At 53.8% G+C, this 20,565-nt stretch overlaps 1 protein-coding gene across 4 annotated transcripts in view; it reads left to right on the top strand.

The window, feature by feature from the left end:
- The window catches only part of SLC6A6 (solute carrier family 6 member 6), an 88,858-nt gene that overhangs the window by 59,064 nt on the left and 9,229 nt on the right, over positions 1-20,565 (top strand). For all 4 annotated transcript variants that reach the window (XM_058725873.1, XM_058725877.1, XM_058725874.1 and 1 more), the window contains 7 exons: positions 6,536-6,670; positions 7,877-7,980; positions 8,111-8,235; positions 12,174-12,286; positions 16,883-17,020; positions 18,348-18,450; positions 19,269-19,369. In XM_058725873.1, the coding sequence (XP_058581856.1) occupies positions 6,536-6,670; positions 7,877-7,980; positions 8,111-8,235; positions 12,174-12,286; positions 16,883-17,020; positions 18,348-18,450; positions 19,269-19,369 (819 nt within the window). The remainder of the gene's footprint in view (positions 1-6,535; positions 6,671-7,876; positions 7,981-8,110; positions 8,236-12,173; positions 12,287-16,882; positions 17,021-18,347; positions 18,451-19,268; positions 19,370-20,565) is intronic.

Raw genomic sequence — 20,565 nt, forward strand, 5'->3', positions numbered from 1 at the left:
TTGTCTGGAGAAGGGGCCTTTGCTGCCCTGGAATTTAAATGAAAGACCCTATTGTCTCTGGATGAAGAGCCCCCGAAGTGAAATCACAGGTCTGAGTGGATCCCAGCATCTCCTTCAGGGCAAGATCCGGGCGCCCAGGATGGCAGAGGCAGAATGGGAAGGATTCTGGAGTGGGGGCCTGCCCAGCCCACACACCCTCTGCCTGTTTCTGTGCTCGGAGCCATCCTGCTTTCCTAAAACCCCGTCCAGAAAGGAAGCAGGCCAGGCTTCAGAAATGTCCACACGCAGCACCCCTGGCCAGCATTGCCCCACCGGGACAGGCAGGAAGAGGGCCCCTCGAGCAATCCACACAATGCCTCAGGGTGCGCGTTCACCCGTAACACCCCACCTCCTCCTCCGTCTTGTGTGCAAGCTGCTTCCTCACTGCCTTTCTTCAAACATGAGGGAACTAAGCTGGGAGAGGTTAGGCGGCTTGTTCAAAGGTACTGCCTCACCTTGAAGCCCCAGTTTCCTCATCTACAGAACGGGAGGAAGCGAGGGTTCAAACAAGAAGTGTTACGTAGCCAGCACGATGCTTGTCTCAGATGGTACAGTAAATACCAATCCTGTTTTCACTGGGCCTCCGTTTCCCCACATGGAGATGAGTTTTTCTCAGGAAGTTTCTATGGAGCAGTGTTCTTGAGCAATGCTGGACACATGATCGTTTCCTTGTGCATCTGTCCATTTTGTGCCTCTACTGTTCGTCAGGTCCTATTGTAGGAATGGGGCCGGGGGACACGCAGGGGTCAGCAAGACAGACATCTCTGTGCTCCAGGAGCTGACACATTTGCTGGTTGTGACAAGGTGAATGTGTGAAATATATAGGAGTCAGGTGGTGACTAGAGTATGGTGGTTAAAGGACAGTGTGGTGAAGGAGAATAGGAAGTGTTGGGGTATACTTTTAAATAGGGTGGCCAGGCAGGCTCACCAAGAAGGTGACTTTGGGGCACAGGTCTGAAGGAAGTGAGAGGTAAGCCATGTGGATATCTGGAGGAAAAAAAATTCTAAAGAGAGAGAACAGCCAGTGCAAAGGCCCTGAGGTATATCTGATCCAGACCTATGGGGAGCCCCCAGTCTGATGGAGGAAGCTGATGTTTCGCAGGAACAGCGGGCAAGACAATAGAATCAAAGCGAAAAGCAGAGGGTACCAGGCTGCAACTGTGGCCAGTTGAAGACGTGACTTGACAGAGGTCCCCTACCCTTCCCCACCCCTGGAGACAACCTCCTCCTCACACAGCTCCAGGCCCCTGAGGGGCGGGCATGGCTCCCAGAACAATAGCAGGGCCTGGGCCAGCCCAAAGAAGCCAAGACAAACACAGTAAGGCTCTGTGGACTTCCTTGAGCTCTACAGCCTGCCTGCCTGCCTACCCGCCCGCCGCCAGCCGCCAGCCATGGCTTTCAGCCCTGGCCACAGACCAGGTTCATGGCCGCTGTGGGGGCTGGGCCCATGGGCAGCAGGGCAGGCCTCATCCTGGCATGGCCCTGCTTCAGTGGCTGACACTGGTCCGGTAGGGAGAGGGTGGACGGATGGAGGGCCTGGGCAGCTCAGGACCCAAGTTCAAGTCACTTTGCCTCTCTGAGCCTCAGTTCCCTTTTTTGTAAACTGTCGTCATTCCAAGGATCTGAGCCGTGGCCCAGGTATGTTGGGGCTTAATTCATTCAACAAACCGTGATAATGGCAGCAAATGCTGTGTAACACACATCACCAGGCACTGTTCTCAGTGCTGTTTATTAGCTTATTTAACCATCCTAATGTTCTGAGGTGTCTGGGACAAGCTGGGATTTGAACCCAGACAGCCCAGCTGCCAAGCTCGGCGCCCTGCATTCTTCCACCCCCTAACCATCACCTGCTGCCTGCCCTAACCTGTGCTAGCCTGATGGTGCAGTGGGGCATGAGGCAGGCATGTCCCTGCTCACAGAGCCTCAGGTCCAAGAAGGTGACGCAAGTCTAGACCCTCACACAGGAAGTACGGCGCCATGGACCCGAAGGGGAACACATTTGTGGGTAGACAGGAGCACAGACATGGTCTGAGGCCGCACCCTTCCATCGCCAGCTCTTCCGTCTGGCTCTTAGAAACAAAGGGGTGGCAGTCAGAGTCAGATGTGGTTTGGGATCTCAGTTTCGGTCCCACAGGCTGCGTGACTTTGGGCACGTCCTTCCGCTTATGTGAAATGAGTTCGTGATGCTGCCCTCACACACACAGGGGTGCTGTGAAAGCCTTCAGGGCCTGCCTAGGTGCTGGGCACAGACTCATGGCCCCACCTCTCGGACCTCCATCTCTGGGCTGAGGGACCCCAGCTCCCCAGGCCTTTCCCCCCAAGGGAAGTTCAGGGCAGTGTGAGACTAGCCTGTCTCCCTCCTGCCTTGCAGACCACCTTCTCTCCACCGTCCCTAGGGGAGTGAGGAAGAGTTGTCCTCTCAAGTTTCCAGGGCAGTTGGGCCACAGGGCTTTTGGATCAAGGGCTCAGAGGAACCATGAGCTTGCCAGCAAGAGTGGAAAAATACCACGTCCCGTGGCAAGGCCTGCTGGGCCACCACTAGAGGCCCACTGGCGGCGGCTGGCACCAGCCTCTCCCGTGAGGATCCCGGGGGAGTCACGGAAAAGTTGAGAGAATGGGTCTCAGGGGCTTGTCCTCAGAGCAGCGAGTTCTGCAAAACAAGGGTGGCTTTCCAAAAAGGCAGATGAAGTGGGGTGACTAGGCGGGGCTGTGATCAGGTGGGGCTGTCCTGGTCTGGACTGGGGGAGGGACAGGGATAACGCGCACACACACAAAAGACACGGGACTCTGAGGTCAGCTGGCCTAGATCAAGTCCCACCTCTGCCACCTACCAGTTCTGTGACCCCAGGCACCTGACATCAACCTCTCTGGGCCAGTCTTCTCATCTAGAAAATGCAGGTGATACACGTACCGACCCCTTTAGGATTAAATGAGTAACACACATAAAGCTTAGTAGAGTGCCTGGCACACAGTAAGTGCTAGTTAAGTGCTTGTTAAACAAATGTAATATGTGAAAACAAGGGAAGCCACCCCCATCCCTGGGTGGTTTCCTGTGTCCCTGACACAAAGCCCTCTGGCCAGAGCCTGGTTGCCCAGCCTGGTGGGGCCCAGCTGGCTTTGAAGTGGCCGCCCTCTGGGGACAGCATGCTGTCAGCAGCTGTTGTTCACCAGGCCCAGGGTGTGGCCCACAGCAGGGCCCAGAGTTGGAAACTGGTTGGGGGCCTGTCTGCAGGAAGGGAGGAGCGGCCTGGAGGGGGGCATGCTGGGTTTCTTTCTTTCACCCCTTCTGTGGCTTCCTGGCCTGCCTTCGCCCTCTGCATCTGCCTTCTGGTCCTTGGGAAATTGGAAGGGTTCTCTGCTGGGAAAACTGAGGCCCTGATGGAGCAAAGGCATCCCGGGAAGGAGCTGCAGAGACAGGTGTAGGGCCCGCCCTTCACCTGGGGTCACCAGGATCACTGCCGAGGTTCCCTGAGGGTGGCAGGTGAGGTCAGCTCCCTTAATCCTCCCCATACAGATGGAAGCTGAGGCCAAACCACCCAGCTGGGAGGTGGCGGAGATGGGACGCAAACCCCAGCCTGGGTGACCCACACCACTCTACCCTTCCCCTTGGGGTGGCAGGGCTGGAGGGAACTTCAGAGCTCATCTGGCCTGAGCCTCCCACTTCGGCGGGCTTCAGCTTGTGGGGAAATGAAGCCCAGAGAGGGACAATAGCTTGCTCAAGTTCTGACAGCAAGCCAGTCACTGAGCTTGAAGTTCAACCTGTGCCCTTGGGGAGTCCAGCCTTCCTCGGGTCGTTGGAAGGATTGAATAAACTGCCAGACTTGGAAGGACTTTTTTTTTTTTTTTTTGAGAGAGAGAGAGAGAGAGAGAGAGAGGGGGCAGGTGCGAGCAGGGGAGGGGCAGAGGGAGAGAGAGAGAGAGAAAGAAAGAATCTTAAGCAGACTCCATGCTCAGCATGATGCCCGACTCAGGGCTCACAACTGTGAGATCGTGACCCGAGCCGAAAACAGAAGAGTGGGACACTTAACCGACTGAGCCACCCAGGTGCCCCACAGAAGGGCTTTTTATTGCTCTGCCTCTTAAGTGCAGTGTGACCTGTGTGGGCAAGCCGTGGACTTGCCCAGGTCATCTACAGAGCACAGGACCTGCACCCAGGGCCCGTGGAGATTAACCACCTTGCTCTGAGCAAAGGCTTCAGTTCCTCACCTTCAAGATGAACACGGGGCACCTGGGTGGCTCGGCTGGTTGAGCACCCAACTTCGGCTCAGGTCATGATCTCACAGCTCATGGGTTGGAACCCTGCATTGGACTCTGTCCTGACAGCTCAGAGCCTGGAACCTGCTTCGGATTCTGTGTCTCCCCCTCTCTCTCTGTGCCCCTCCCCTGCTCACACTCTGTCTGTCTGTCTGTCTCTCTCTCTCTCTCTCTCTCTCAAAAATAAAATAAACATTAAAAAAAAAAGACGAAGATAGTACTGAAACCTACCTCAAAGGGCTAGGGTAGGGCAGGACCAACTAAGTATAGAAGTTACTGCACTTGGAATAGTACCAGGCTTACAGTAAGCGTTCAATAAATGCTGGTTGGCAGTACTGGCTGAGGGCAGCCGAGCCAGGCGGGTCCTGAGAGCTTTTTTCTTGCCCTTTTCCAGAGGCCCTTTCTAGTTATTTCTACTCAAAGGGATGTTGGCTATCCAAGAACTGTGCTCCAGTGAGGGTTCCTGTGCCAGATCGGTGGGGTTCAGGGTCTGTCACCCTCCATTGGCATCTGTTACCCCCCTGGGCACTTCTGGCTGCAGTAACCTAGCACCGCCCCCGCCCCCCAGCACCACAGACACATTCATCCTGCTCTCTGGGTGTCTGTTTCCTCACCTGTAAAATGGGTGCATTGGCTACATAGTCGTTCCTTTCTGAGGTCCCGAGGGAGTCAGGGGCTCTGCGACCTAGTCTTAGCATGTGGTCAACATGACCTTTCTGTATGTGCTCCATCGGCAATGTGAAATACCTCATGCCTTTGCTCAGAGCGAGGTGGTTAACCTCCACGGGCCCTGGGTGCAGGTCCTGTGCTCTTTAGATGACCTGGGCAAGTCTTCAAGCCCTGTTGAGCCTCGGTTCCTCCTCTGTCAGCACGGTGGCCAGCACACCAGTTTAGGGGGGGTGTAGTGAGCACGAAGTGGGCTCGGGCCTGGGGAGTCCTCATTCAGCCAGTGTCCTGCTGGAAGTACCAGGAGTTCGCTGTCTGTTCGGAGCCGTGCACCTCTGAGCCCCTCCCAGGCATAAACCCTGCCTGGAAACTTCTCAGGTTGAAGGAAAAGATTGGGAAATCCATCTAAGAGGACTGAGGCCGCAGGGTGTTTGAAGACCAGTGCTCTCAGGACAGGGGAGGATATGGAGGGCAGGCCCTTGGCAATGGCACGGCACAGCCTCGGTCGTCTCTGGTCCCCACCTCCAATTGGCCTTAGGTTGCCTGGGATGTGCTGTGTGATCCAGGGAAGGCCATGGGCCTCCCACGGCCCCAAGGGAGTGGAGGCTCTTCCCCATCTCCTGGCCAAGGGGCTTTAGAGACTTCATCTCCTCCTAGAAGTTCTCGTGTCCTTCCTACAAAATCACAGTCAACAACAGGCCCCATTTCTTGAGCACCGAAGTGCCAGGCACTCACCTCAGCTTTTGACAGAGGTCTTTTATTACTTTTGTCTCCATTTACACATGAGGGAACAGTCCCAGAAAGGTTAAGCAACATGCCCAAGGCCACCCAGCAAGAGAGGGGACAGAGCTGGGATTTGAACCCACACTTAACTGATCCCGAACCGTAAGAGTCGTACTAAAAGTTGTAATGTTAGCTAATACGTACTGAGTGTCACATGCCAACCACTGGGGTCAGCCTTTTTTTTTTTTTTTTAATTTTTTTTTAACGTTTTATTTATTTTTGAGACAGGGAGAGACAGAGCATGAACGGGGGAGGGTCAGAGAGAGAGGGAGACACAGAATCTGAAACAGGCTCCAGGCTCCGAGCTGTCAGCACAGAGCCCGATGCGGGGCTCGAACTCACAGACAGCGAGATCATGACCTGAGCCGAAGTCAGCTGCTTAACAGACTGAGCCACCCAGGCACCCCTGGGGTCAGCCTTTTACACATACACTTGATAGTTCACACTCTTACTTTCCATCTTCCTTCTTTACTCACTAGAGTGTCTGTTCGTGAGGGCAGGGATTTGTTTTCTGCCTTGTCCACTGCTCTATTTCCAGGGCCTAGATATTCAGTAAATATTCATAGGATTGCTTTCATTGAATCTCAGTAAATCTGTGAGGTGAGTACTTGTGTGATACCCAGGTTACAGGTGAGGCAACTGAGGCCCCGAGAGGTTAAACGATATATGTAAGGTCACACAGCAAGTGAAGCAGCAGGCTCAGCTCCAGACCCTCGGCTCCGGAGGGAATGCTGGAATTTGACAGCAGCAGGTGAGGCCACGGGCTCCCCTGAATCCCTCTCGTCCCTCACAGGTTGTCTACTTCACGGCCACCTTCCCCTTCGCCATGCTCCTGGTGCTGCTGGTCCGTGGACTGACACTGCCCGGTGCAGGCGCAGGCATCAAGTTTTATCTGTACCCCGACATCAGCCGCCTGGAGGACCCACAGGTACACCAGGAGGTAGCCTGTCCTCCCTCCCACCCGGGGCCAGGCAGGGCAGGGTGCGGGGGAAGCGAAGCTGGCGGCCCAGTTTCCGCGGTTCTTGGGCACACGCATCTGGTCGGGCCGTCCGGCTCCGGTACTTTTCCGCTGGGCTGTGGCAGTTTGTTCACCATGCACATGGGCCCTTCCCGCTGTGGGCGTATCTTTTCATGTCGAGGCCTCCTGAGGCCAGCCAGTTATAGTCTTCTTCCGGCCCTGTGCCAGGTAAGGGGGGCTGGTCTCAGGAGCCAGCCTCCTCCTCGCCCCTGGCCTTTGCCCACAGTGGCCGAGAGGGCTGCCTCGAGGGGATGGGAGAGTCGGCTCAGGAGTGCCGCTTTTGGCTTCCTTGGCCGAGGTCAGAATTCAGAGTTGGCGATGAGCTCTTGGAATGTCAGGGGGCAGATACTGAACGTCTGGCTCCTGGCAGTCAGCCATGTGACCGCGGGAGGTTGGAGAACACCCTACAATGTTTTACTGGTCCACTTGAGGACCTTTTGTCCCCGGGATCCTCAACCTTCAAGTTGCCTTTAAGGTCCTGTGCTGCTCTGGGTCTCCTCCCCACTGCCCTCTCGCCCTCTCCTAGGTGATAGGGGGCTTGGCCAACATCAGAGGACAGCTGGGAAGGCAGTTTTGTGGCCATCGGGAGCTCCTCAAGGAAAGTTCTGGAGAGCAGCTTTGCCTGCATAATCCGTTCGGGAATCCCCCCCGTTCCAACTCGGGGGTCCCCAGACAATAGCAGTTACGGTAACGATAGCGGCCTTGACTTCACGGTCTTACCCTGTGCCTGCACTGGGCTGAATCTATTTTCCGAAAATAGGCATGATAGTGCTGTGCGTCAGGGCAGTGGAGCCCATGGTACAGATGTGAAAACTGAGGCTCCAGGCGGGAGTCCTATTGCCCACAATCATTTCATAGTTGGAATTCAGATCTGTCTGCTTCAAAAGTCCATCCTCCTAATCCTGACGCTCAGTGACTGGGGGTTTCTTTGACTTGTGAGCTTCCTTGCAGCTCAGTATTGCCTTCAAAGACGCCTTGGATTCCAGCACAAATGCTCTCGTTGCAGTCAAGAGTCTGCACATTTTGAGGTGCCCAGGGCCCGCACTGCCCCCTCCAGGAAGCTGGTCCTAACGGCCCCTTCTCTCTCTCCTTACCACTCCCACCCAACCCCCATAGGTATGGATTGATGCCGGGACCCAAATATTCTTCTCCTACGCCATCTGCCTGGGAGCCATGACCTCTCTGGGGAGCTACAACAAATACAAGTACAACTCGTACAGGCAAGTGTCGCGCCAGCGGGCCTGGTAAACCTTAGAAATGATGATGTTTAAAGAAAAAAAGAGAAGAAGTAGGGAGCGTGGCTTCCTTGTGTTGTGAATTAACTTGCTCCCTGACATATGTGTAACTTAGGGACTGTATGCTGCTGGGATGCCTGAACAGTGGTACCAGTTTTGTGTCTGGCTTCGCAATTTTTTCCATCCTGGGCTTCATGGCACAAGAGCAAGGGGTGGACATTGCTGATGTGGCTGAGTCAGGTATGGTGGTATTGGTGGCAGTGGTGGTGGGCACTGCCACCTAGTGTGTAAGCCAAGTACTGCAGGCATGAAGCCAGACCCCAGGGGGCTTTGGGGGGGGACGAGCCTGGTTTCCGAAACGGACCCCCCCCACCAAGATGTCCCCCACGTATCAAAGAGAACAAAAGCTAAATTTTAAGCACTTTGCAATTTGGCCCAAGGGGCTAGCAGAAACATGGGGGTTGGTTAAGTTGGGGGAATACTTAGCTACTCTTGTGTGGTCTTCCCTCCCTCTCCTTCCCCAGCAAACTCCTGGTTTCAGCAACAGAAACCACTTTCCTAACTCAGGCCCAAGCCAGCCACCAGTCGGCATTCCATCACCACCTTCTCAGCTTTGGTTTCTGTATTTTGCACTTTGCTCCCAGTGCGCTCCCTCTAGCAAACCCATTCATTCATTCCACCGATGCTATTGATTTATGGAGTCTGCCCTGTGTCAGCCACCACCGTAGGCAGTGGGGTGGGAGAGAGACGGTGGGCATGGCGGTCGCCCGCTGGGACCGTGACAGACCCAGTTTGGGGGTAGTTTGTGGGGACAGTGTCACCCCCTGGAGACGTGGGGCCCTGTTGGTGGGGTGCTCCTTCCAGAAGTAGAGGAAAGTCTTAGAATCGTGAACTCTGCAAAGCCTGGGATCCTAGGCTGGGATCCTGGAGCTCCAGGAAGGTGGTTCTGGAACCTGAAAATGACAAAGCCTTCAGTTGCTAGAATCCGACAGCCTCAGAACCACAGTATTCTAGGACTTGCTGCTGGAAGTGCTAAGTCCTGGAACTGCAGCCATAGAACTGCAGTGGCTTGGATACGGGAACAGGAACCACAGGCTCCCGAGTTCCCCAAGGGCTATCTTTGTGGCTTCTCTACCTCCCTCCTGTCCTGCCCATTCACCGGGTGGGTGCTCATCAGCTGCCTGGAAGGTTTGGTAACTTGTACATGTCCTCTGCTGCACCCGACCTCTCGATTTCTCACGACCTCTCCGGGCCCACATGGAGAGAGGCGAGGGTCCTGGACTGAGGCCCTTCTCAGGTCCAGAGGACAGCCTAGTGTCCTAACTCCAGGGACCACCACAGACCAGAGTCAGGCATAGCTAGAGCCCTTGCCATGGCATTGCCCTGGCCCTTGTTGAAAACAGGGTGGCGTCCTGGCTTCTCAGCCACAGAACCCTACCGCTGGGGGTCAGGGGTACCTCAGCATTGTGCATTTAGACGTCTGTTCTGCAGATGAGGAGACCAGTGGCTTGAGAGCAAGGGCCTTGCTCAGGCTGATCAGGATCCGAGTTGGGGTCTCCTGGACAGGGCGCCCGCCACCTCCTGGACAGGCCCCTCTGCCACGAGGACGTCCTCTGCCTCCTGCCTTCCCACTCACCCTGGACATACGTGATAATTCTGGTCTTCCTTGTGTGAGAATGCATCTGAGCTCCTCTTTCTCTGACCTCAGAGCCCATGGGCCCTGCTCTCATCCTTGCTTGGCAAAGACGTTCTCTGCCCCCTCCCCACCGCCCGCTCCGCAGTGTCACAGGACAAGTGTGGCAAGCCCACGCATCTCTCCGCTGGCCCCCAGTCCCAGGTTGGACCATCAGACATAGCTTTCCTTCCCCAAGGGCCCCAAGAAGCAGGCCAGGGACTGAGGACACAGAAAGTTAATTCCAGAAAGATCCACACCCACTTGGGAGTTTGGCAGGTCCAGTGATGAGGGGAAGACCATTTGCAGCTTCTTTGCAGCTGCTTTTTTCAGTTGAGGGCTTGCAAAGCAGTTGTGATTGCCAGGAGCATGGAGTGAATTGGTGGTGAGATATATATATATATAGATATATAGATATATATATATATATCTATATATATATATCTCGATATCTAAAATAGATCTTTCTCTGTGGACAACCAGGTACTTTTATATGTGTATATATCATCACCCTAAGTTGTTTTCTTCCTCCTGTCCACTTCAAAGACCTTGTTGTTTATTCCCCACGGTGATGTCTGAACAGCTGACAGATACCTCAAGGGTGATTATTTCTCTAATAAGCTTTTAACAAGCACCATATTGAGCGAAGTGCATTTGAACAAGATAATTATTTGGCCGAACGGAGTATACACGGCACGTGCAGCGGCGCGTTCTCTGCTCGCGGAGGGGCATGCATTGGTGCTCGGAGCGGCTGCGTGACTTCACATGGACTTCTCTCTCTATAGTTCCCCGTGCGCTTTTAGAGAAAGATGCTCAGACCCTCTCCCAGAGGCTGGCTTGAGAAAGGCAAAACTGAAATACAGAAACGAGCGTGTTGAGAACCTCCCCCAGGCCCCAGCGGGCGGCGGGAGGTGGGCGGCGGGTGGCGGGTGGGGGTTGGGGGGCCCCATTTTACATCTGTCTCGCAGTCGGCTGGACTTGAATCCACACGCAGTGACGCTTACCAGTCGGGCCAGAGCTGACGTGTAGGGGGACCAGGGGGGCCCCAGCGAGGTGCACATGGGGCTTCCGTTGCAGCTTGGACTTTGGGGTTTTGGTAGGACCGCCCCTTCTACCACTTCTCGTGGGATTTGCTACCATCGCCGTCTGAGGATACCCGAGTAGACTCTGGACAGTAGAAGGACTCGCCCTTGCCTGCCACATTTGTGGTTAACGCCCTACTGTGCGGTTTCTGGCTCCAATTTATTTTAAAGGTTTTTTGGGTTGGGTTTTTTTTTTTTTTTTTTTGGTGGTTTTTTTGTTGTTGTTGTGTTTTGTTTTGTTTTTTTCTCATTCTTAAGCTAGTCATTTGGTTTCTGATATCTGCTCTAAATATCCTGGCCTCTAGCCCTTTTTGTTTTCACATTTCTTGACCTTATTTATTTTTTTATTTATTTATTTTATTTTTATTATTATTATTATTTTTAAGTTGTGGATCTTACTTTATTTTTTCAGCCCGGGCCCTTTCAGGCCTCCTTTCTTTTGCTGCTTGCTGCCGCCTCTTAGAACCACAGGTCTTAACCCCTGGCTTCTCCCCGCAGACACGCCGGAGACAGGAGGAGACATTTCTCTATGTCTCTGGAATGTTTCCAGGCAGAAAGGTGCCCCCTGAGCTGGCGGGGCTCCCGTCTCCCACACCGGGCCTCCAGATTCTGTCCGAGTCCCCTCCTCAGAAACCAGAAGCCCTTTTCTAGGGAAGTGGGCTCAGCATCTGAGAATCTGAGCACGAGAAGTCTCCTTGGGAGTCATTTCCTGGATCCTGCCCCTCCCTTCTCAGGTGGGGAAGCAGGTCCCTGCAGGGGTGCGTGGTGACATAAAGAGAAGGTGGAGTGAGACCTGAATGGAAGTCTCGGGTCTCCGGATCCTGGGGTCTTGCCCCGCGCACACCTCCCTTTAGCTTTGGGCCTTGCCTCTGACATTGCTCAGTGGGGTGCACAGACGCACCCCTGAAGCGAGGTTTGCCCTGCAGGGCATGGTTCTGTATTCTTTCACAATGTTTTAGTCATTAACTCAGAAGCAGAAACCTTTTCTTTGCCAACGGGGGCTTCGGTAGTCCGATAACCAGATCTTTCCCCCTTTGCTTCCTTCCAGCAAACGTTGGCCTGGTTACTCTGGTTTGGGGAGCCCTCCTTTTCCAAGCCGGCAGACTGGGTCCCAGGCTCGGTCCCATCTCCCGCCCCCAAATGGCCAGGTCTGCCGGATTCTGGTGTGTGAGGCCACTTGTACTGCTGCATAGGAGACAGATGCTAAAACGGGGCCCCACCTGAGCCCCAGTGCACCCCATCCGAAAGGGAGGCAGGCCTGGGCTCTTCCCCCAGGCACAGATTCAGACCCGGCTCCTCCCTGCATTTGGGGTTTGGGACACCGCCTCAGTCCCGAGTGTCTTTGTGTGAGCTCCAGTGCCCCGGGTGGCTGGGTCACTGATGTGCCTCCCCCTCTGCCCCTCCCCATTTTCTCTTCCCTTTAGGTCCTGGCCTGGCCTTCATTGCCTACCCAAAAGCTGTGACAATGATGCCGCTGCCCACGTTTTGGTCCATTCTCTTTTTTATTATGCTTCTCTTGCTTGGACTGGATAGCCAGGTATGTCCAGATCGAGGGGACGCCATACAGAGGGAGTGCCCGGGGGAGTGTGGTTCTGGGAAGGTGCCCTTCACCGTGCCATGTGTGACACGTTCCCTCCCTTCCTGCCCTCACATCAGACTTGCACCAGCTTCAGCCAGCAAGGGTTCCTCCAAGACCCCAGGGGTAGAAAAGGCCTCAGGGCAACAGGAGGAGGACGTCTGCCCCAAAGCTCGGGTCTTTGGCCCCAGCAAGGGGAAATGGATACCTGAGGCGTGTGGTTAAAATGAAACTAAAGACAGGAAATAGAAGGTCAAGGCCAAGTGGTGATGATGATGTGTTCTGTGGAGGGTCCACACGGGGGCCCAGGACATGGCAGGCAGTTCAGGGAAGGGGCGACAGTGCCTGCCCAAGCTGTCACTGATTGTCCTAAGTGCAGCCAGAGAAGCCCAAACCACACATGGTGTTCTGTGATTCCTGGCGCATGTGAGTAGGGTCCACACAGGGGCCCAGGACATGGCAGGCAGTTCAGGGAAGGGGCGACAGTGCCTGCCCAAGCTGTCACTGATTGTCCTAAGTGCAGCCAGAGAAGCCCAAACCACACATGGTGTTCTGTGATTCCTGGCGCATGTGAGTAGCGTCCCACGGAGTGAAACCATGATCCTCCAGCACTGGGGAGCCTCGCTCAGGCCCACCCTGTCCTCTGGCCAGCCCAGCTTCTGCCCTCCCAAGGCACGACTCCCATCTATACCAACACTGTTTTCCTGCACTTCTGAACCCCTGTGTCCCGCCCCTCCAGGGCTCAGACCTCCATGGGGTGTGTCAGTGAGAGCCAACCAGGGGCTGAGACTGGCTTCGGAGTAACAGTTCCAAGCCCCCATGCTGTGTGGCTTTGGGCACGTTCCCTCCCCTCGCTGAGACTCCGTTTTCTCATCTGGTAAATGGGTGTGATTTTACCCACATTGCCTTGTATGAAGTACCAGGCACAGTGCCTGATACAGAGCAGCATGTGGTGCTTGGAAAACTGTTAGAGTTCCCTTGGGGATATGTGTATTTTCCTTGGGGTAGTCTCAAGATGACAGTTGAGAGGGCAGGCGTGATCCAGGAGTGGAGAGTTAGGATGCGCAGGGTGGGCTGGTGGTATGTCCAGACCAGAGCCCTGTACACAGTGCCACCACCGTGGCAGGCCATCATCTGAGGTCCATCGCTGAAAGGCAGGCACTTTGCGGCCTTCTGTGTGGTCTGGGTATCTGGCTGCCTCATGGGAAATCTTAGGTCCAGAGACCTGCTGCCAGTTCAGGAGAGGGCTTCACCACCCACCCCCTGGGCAGCAGCCTCAAAGTCGCTGCCCAGGGTGAGTCCCTGTGGACTCAGAACCAGATAGGAGGAACATCTTAGAAGGTCAGGCAGAGGAGAGGAGGCAGTCTGCCAGCAAGGTCAAGAACAGAGTGAAGGATTTGGCAGGAAGGGGACCAGGATTAGCAGAGAAGACAGAGTGGAAACATTTGGGAGACTGAAAACAAAATACTTGTGTAGTTGTTGGTGGGCTTGAGCTGTATAAACAGCAAGAGGAGTCCATTAATCATCTCTCGTTAATGAGTTTGGCCTTCAGAGGCCCCAAGCAAATGGCTTTTATAACTTCTTCCAAAGCTCTAAGTGAAAGCAAAAAACAAAAACAGAGAGTGGTTAATAAATGACAAAGCGTGACGTCTCCATGGGCCCAAAATGGGCCTCTTGGGCCAAGAAAGCTGCTTCCGGAGGGAGTGGAGGTGGTTTATATTAAGTTTTCTCCCTGGGAGGCAGGTGGGGCCTGGCTGGCGAGGCACACATCTGAGCCAGGCCTCATGACGGCCAACGGGCTCAGGGAATCTTGGTGAGCTCTCCAAGCCAGCCTCAGAGGGAGCTGGCACCCTTTCCACTCAGAACCTGGAACTCAGGGCTCAGAGCCCTTCAAATGACCTGCCTAATTGATATCCCACGAAGGGCATGAGTAGGATTTGAACCCAGGGAGCTAGGACATAATGTCTCAGGGGTCTGATGGCCTAGGTTGGAATCCCTCCTTTGCATCTATTTGCTAAATGTGAACTCGCAGATGGTGGGGGGGGGAAGGTTTTGCAGATGCTGGTGACCGTCTCACGCCCCACCAGCACCGTGATATAGTCAGAGCGCTGTCCTGCGAGGTGTTTCTGTGGGCAAGTCTTCATGTCGGGCTTTTTATGTACGTGTGTGGCAAAATACACAACATGAAATGGACCATCTGAACCATTTTTAAGCATGCAGTTCAGCGGTATGAAGTACATTCACGTTGTTGTGCGACCATCGCTGCCACCCGCCCCCGGAACCTTTGTGTCTTCCTAAAACGAAGCTCTGTCCCCATTAAATTCAACTCCCCATTCCGGGGCCCTTTCCCTGTCCTGTTTTTATATATATATGTAAACTCTTTAATCTGTAGCGTCTCTACAGCTGGGTACAACTGTTGCCCTGTGGAGCCAAGAAAACTGAGGCTGAGCAAGAACAAGGGATCGGCCGAGGCCACGCACAGCTGGTTTCAGGAATGGGCTTGGTTCTGGGGCTACCCATTCCCTGACCTGCTAGTTCATCCCTCCTGGCCTTATCTTGGAGTTCCCCCCAAATAGCTTCCTCTCATGGAAGTGCAGAGATCCATAGCCAACCTCAGGCAGAGGCCTCTCACTGATGGAGTGTGCCCATCAAGGAAATGCCCCCCGCCTGCCCCCCCCCCACCCCAGGATGTCTGGCATCTGCAGGGAGCGCTCTTTGACTTAGGGACCACTGCGTATTTCTTGGTGAGATGGGGTGGGGGTGGCATGCACGTGGAGGCAGATGCTTGCACGAGATAACAAGCAGCACCGGTGGAGGAGAGAGCTGGCCCCCATCTCCCTGGAGCTCACTCATCCCCTGACGTGGGTTTGCAGCAATCACCCAATTACCAGCTTACTCTTGTGATTTCACATCTTTGTCCCCTCCCTGCCGAGCAGGCAAGACCTTCCCATTTTACAGGGGAGACAGACGGACATTTGGAGAAATCAGGGTCACATAGCTGTTAAGTGAGGGAGGTCTGAAGAGGCCGGTGGAGCAGGGCTGAGGGCTGGGGCTGGCGTTCTCCAGAAATGGAAGGGAGCTTGGAAATGAGGGGCGTGTGCTGGTGTTGACCCTGCCCCACAGTGACACTGGACCTTCCTGCCTTTAATTTCCCCATCTCAAAAAGGAAAGAACCTTTGTCTTTAACTCCTTTTGAAGCTTAATGTTTGGGCCGCAGGTTTGCTGTAATTCAGTGGTAATTTAGGTTGAAAACTCTGTGGCTGACACATCAGTCCGAGGTCAAAACATCAGCCCCTCCTCTTTGGGCCCCTTTCAAGAGCCTCTCGCTCCTCTTTTCCCTGAATTCCTGGCAACAAAGGATCATTTCTCCAGCCCCTCTCAGCCATGAAAGGGATTCGCTCCCGGTTTGTATCCCTTGATCCTCCTGTGATGCATCCCAAAGGAATAAGTGGTGGGATCTCTCTTGTAGGAATGCTGGGGAAACATCCTTCCCAAATGCCTCTCTCAGATGCAAGAACAGAAGGGTCAAGGCTTTAGCTTTTCGACTTTTAAAGGAATCAGACAGACCGGCCTTGGAGGGTATGTTGGCTGGCAAAGCATTTTGGCAGTAGTCACCCAAATGTAAACTGCTTCTATGTGCCCTTCGGTCCTGAAGCTTAATTTCTAGATTGTGCTCCGGATGCTTCTGCCCCAAAGATAGAGGTAGAGGAGGAGTCTTTGCCCGGACCAGTAGCCGCAGAAGGGTGGAACCCGTCCATCGGGCACTGGTTACATCCATGACAATAAGTGTCCATAGGACAGAGTTTCCTGCTGCATTTTAACAGAGGCAGCTCTCCATGTAATGATCTGGCTCCGTCTCCAAGTTATATGTTAGAAAGATTGAGAATCATCCTAGCACATTACCCAAGGAAGGGCCTCTTCAATGGGTTTCCTTACCTTTGGGAGCCCAGGGACGGGTTCCTGGGGTCACAGTTAGCATGTGGCTCACACACGTGGGCGCTTAGGTGTGCAGGATTTCCTCGTGGATCCACGTTCCCCACAGAGCTAAAGCCATTGTGTGAATCTGATGGGGAAATGGGGGTCCAGACTTGCCCTGAGTTACCCATTCATTCTTCATGTGTCCACTGAGCAACCACATGTCCCTAGCCCACCTGGGCACTCCAGGCCCAGAGACGAGGGGGCACTGCCCTTGGTGTCAGAAAGGACCAAGACCAAGATGGGGGGAGGTGTTTGTGCCAATACATATGTGCCAGCAAGTGTGAGAAGGTGAGGGTCAGCATGAGCTTCAGAGAAGTGGTCATTCTTGAGTGAAGTCTTAAATGACAAGGGAAAGGCATTCTGAACCAAAGACACAGACATGTGGGATATTTGGAGGACTGTGTGTGGCCCACCGTGGCTAGACCGGCTGGCGGGGCTCCCCAGGTAGAGTTCAGGAGACCACGTTCACACATTTGGTCTTGACCCCGCAGGCTACTCCGTGAGTGCCAGGAGTCTCCTCTCTGAGCGGAGGGGAGGTGCTGGGCATCTGGGACTCAACCACTCTCTTCTCCTCCGCAGTTTGTTGAAGTCGAAGGACAGATCACGTCCTTGGTCGATCTTTACCCATCCTTCCTAAGGAAGGGTTTCCGTCGGGAAATCTTCATCGCCTTCATATGTAGCATCAGCTACTTGCTGGGGCTGGCGATGGTGACGGAGGTAGGTGGCTTTCTCACCTGGCCCGAGGGACCTCCTCTTGCAGGGCTCTTGGTGACCTACACATGCTTCAAAGACCAGTCCAAGGCTGTACTGCCCCTCCTCCCACTGGTGGAGGCAGTAGCTAGGCTGCAGCACTGAGATGGGTTGTCTCCCGGCCCCACCCAGCTCAGGGATCCCACCCTGCCCAAGGGACCTGGCCTACATTTCGGGCAGCAGGAGACAGCTCAGGACCCAGCAGTTGACCCAGACTTCCCAACCCTTTCTCCTGTTACCATGGCAACACCTTGGCCACCCCCTGCCCTCCGTCTCTCCCTCGTCCCAGGATGCCTGGGAGAGAGGTGCTTCAGCCGAAATCCATTTTAATGGCAGCTCTTTTCACCCACGACTGTGCCACAGCCCTTCTCAGGCCCGGAGGGGAGGTGGAGACATTCAAACAGATAAATGCAGACCTCCTGGTAGATACCACCGGCGGTGCTGGGCCTGTGTAGTCGGCAGGGAGTGTGCACTGTTCAGAGGGTGGGCGGGGCCCTGAGGAGGCTCCATCCAGAAGGGAAAAAAGATGCAGGAACAGTACAGTGTCTAAGGCAGAGGTGGGCCAGCTGTCTAAGAAGAGGCAGCAGAAAAGAAAGATTCTTGCGCTAAGATAAACACGGAAGCCTGGCAGAGGCCTGGGGCCTGCTGTCCTGTGCTCCCCTCCCCACCTACCACCCCTCATTCTCCAGCAAATCACTGCATTTGCTCCCAAACTCCGTTCAGGTTTCACATCACCACTTTTTCCTACTGGAAATGCAAATGACTGTTTCTCTAGAAATGTCTTTAAGAAACACACACACACGCACACACACACGCATACACACGCATGCACCAAAGGCAGATCACAGCTCCACACTGAGCAGTTGGCTTTCACTGAAGTATCCTCTGTTGGCCCCGGTTAGTTTTCAGCACCTGCTTCTGGAAACCCATCATTTTTGATGAGGAAAACATCTTTTGCTTTCATTTTCCTGTGTGTATTTGTGTGTGTTTTAAGATTTTATTTAGTTAAGTAATCTCTGCACCCAGCGTGGAGCTCGATCTCAAAACCCCAAGATCAAGAGTCGCACGTTCCACCGACTGAGCCAGCTGGGAGCCCCTGTGTGTCTGTGTTTTTTAATTAAATTTGTCAAACATGAAGTTGAGCATCTTTCTACACATGTATCTAGTCATCATAGTCTGTGCCCATTTTCCTCTTGGGTTTTCTATTTCTTATTGATCTGTCAAAGCTCTTTATATATTAAGGGAATTGGATACCAAATAACAAGTCAACCTTCTCTGGTTTTTTTCTTCATAGGGTGGCATGTATGTGTTTCAACTCTTTGACTACTATGCAGCTAGCGGTGTATGCCTTTTGTGGGTTGCATTCTTTGAATGTTTTGTTATTGCCTGGATATATGGTGAGTACAGACTTTGGCATATACTCTCTCAAGTCTCTTCTTTGGGTCTCTGTATTTAGAAGCTTCCAAAACAGAATTCTAAGGGGAATTCACTCTGAGTTGAACACAAAGTCTTTCCCTACTTGGCATTTTCCCCTCAAGGCTTCCCCTTTTGTACAGAAATAATATCGTTGTGGCCACATGACATATTCTCCCCATGCTAAAGGTGCAGGGTGTGACTGTATGTTTTGAGAAACACAGAATTTGTCTGTGCAGGGGGGTCTATCTATGATTTACTGCTCTGGGACCCGGACATGGTCTATTTTAATCCTCTTGAGACCTTGGATTGGCCACACCAGGATTTGGGGGCTGCCTAAGTTTGCCTCAAAAATATACGATGCCCAGGGGCGCCTGGGTGGCGCAGTCGGTTAAGCGTCCGACTTCAGCCAGGTCACGATCTCGCGATCCGTGAGTTCGAGCCCCGCGTCAGGCTCTGGGCTGATGGCTCGGAGCCTGGAGCCTGCTTCCGGTTCTGTGTCTCCCTCTCTCTCTGCCCCTCCCCCGTTCATGCTCTGTCTTTCTCTGTCCCAAAAATAAATAAAAAACGTTGAAAAAAAAAATTAAATATATATATATATACGATGCCCAGTTACATTTGAGTTTCACATAATTTCAGATGAACATCTGCCACTCTTGGATCTATGTGGTGTTGAGCAGCAGGGACCTTGAGCAGACCCCCGAGTCCCCCTCGTGGCCCTTGAGCCCCTGCTGTGCAATTCCCAGGGCAGATGCTGGCATTGGGCACAGTGTCACTCTCTGTCTCCCTCCGTCTCTCCTAGGCAGCGATAACCTTTATGACGGTATTGAGGACATGATTGGCTACCGGCCTGGACCCTGGATGAAGTACAGCTGGGCCGTGGTCACTCCAGTTCTCTGTGTTGTGAGTTCTGCCCTGCCTGGCTTGTGGGTGCTAGCCTTTTGTCCATGGGGCTTGACCTTATCACCTGCTGAACCATTTTTTGCTCAGCACCTGCCAAGCACTGGCCTGTAACAAGCCCAGTGACACCTCTGCCTGGGAGAGGTGAGGCAGCAGGCTGCTCCCAAAAGTTCCTTGAGATGAGTTTTGAAGAATAAGTAAGAGCTTGTCGGGAAGAGAAAATAGAAAGGGCATTCCTGGCAGAGGAACCAGCCTGGGCCGTGCAAAGGCAAGGCGTTGCGGAAGAGGAAGGTGTGTCGGGACATGTCAAGAAATTCAGGGGTAGTCCACAACAAAGCACATAACCTTTCCCCAAGCCCTTCTGGAGCTCGTGAGCTCAGTTTGGGTCACTGATCCAATTGAGGGGCCTTTAGGGTGTCAAATGGAGAGAGGTCATAGACGCTGGAAGTGTGGTGTTTCCATGGCAGGGTGGGAGTTGTGTCCAGAAAGGGGAAATCCCAGCAAAGAGATGCTCTGGACTCTCCCAAGAACAAGGAAGCTTCGTACCCACCCAGGACCCAAGGGCAGTGATGTGCCACATTCCTCTCCCCCCGCCCCCCACCCCCGCGCCAGGTTTCCCTTGCCCGCCATCTTGGAATGCAGGTTAGAGCATGCCCAGACACTCCATTTCAATCTTTTCCCCAGAGGTTCTGGCAGAAGGGAAGTCCTCTTCTTCCCTGTCATTATTTGAAACCACTTGTGAGCTTTGGAGCTAATTGCAGGGGAAGACATCTGCTAGGCCATTCTTGGCTCGTGCCATGAGGCGCACAAATGGCAGAAATGTTCCTTGCGTTTAGGAACCAGGTGCTGAGGGATGAACAGGCCCTCCCCTCAGTGACCCTGCTCTCAGGGCCAGAATAAATCAACACGGCCGTGAACTCGCAGTGTGCACCTCCTTTCTCTTGGGGCCCTGGTTTCCCCCGTTTGTAATGGCAAGGAGGCTCTGCAGTGAGAGGTGAGTGACAGGCGACAACCTTAGGTTTGCTGTCATTTAGTATGGCTGTGGCCTTCTCATCTGAGGTGCATGTTTTCCCCACAAAATGCAATAAGCTGTAGCAACCAGCAGCCACAACAACTGGCAAGTTTATCGTGGGAGATGAATTTAGTTGGGTTCAGAGCCCGTGTTCTTGTCCTCACTCGACAGTGGTTTGTGAGCACCT

This window comes from Neofelis nebulosa, chromosome 4 (genome assembly GCF_028018385.1).
Source record: "Neofelis nebulosa isolate mNeoNeb1 chromosome 4, mNeoNeb1.pri, whole genome shotgun sequence".
Lineage (NCBI taxonomy): Eukaryota > Metazoa > Chordata > Mammalia > Carnivora > Felidae > Neofelis > Neofelis nebulosa.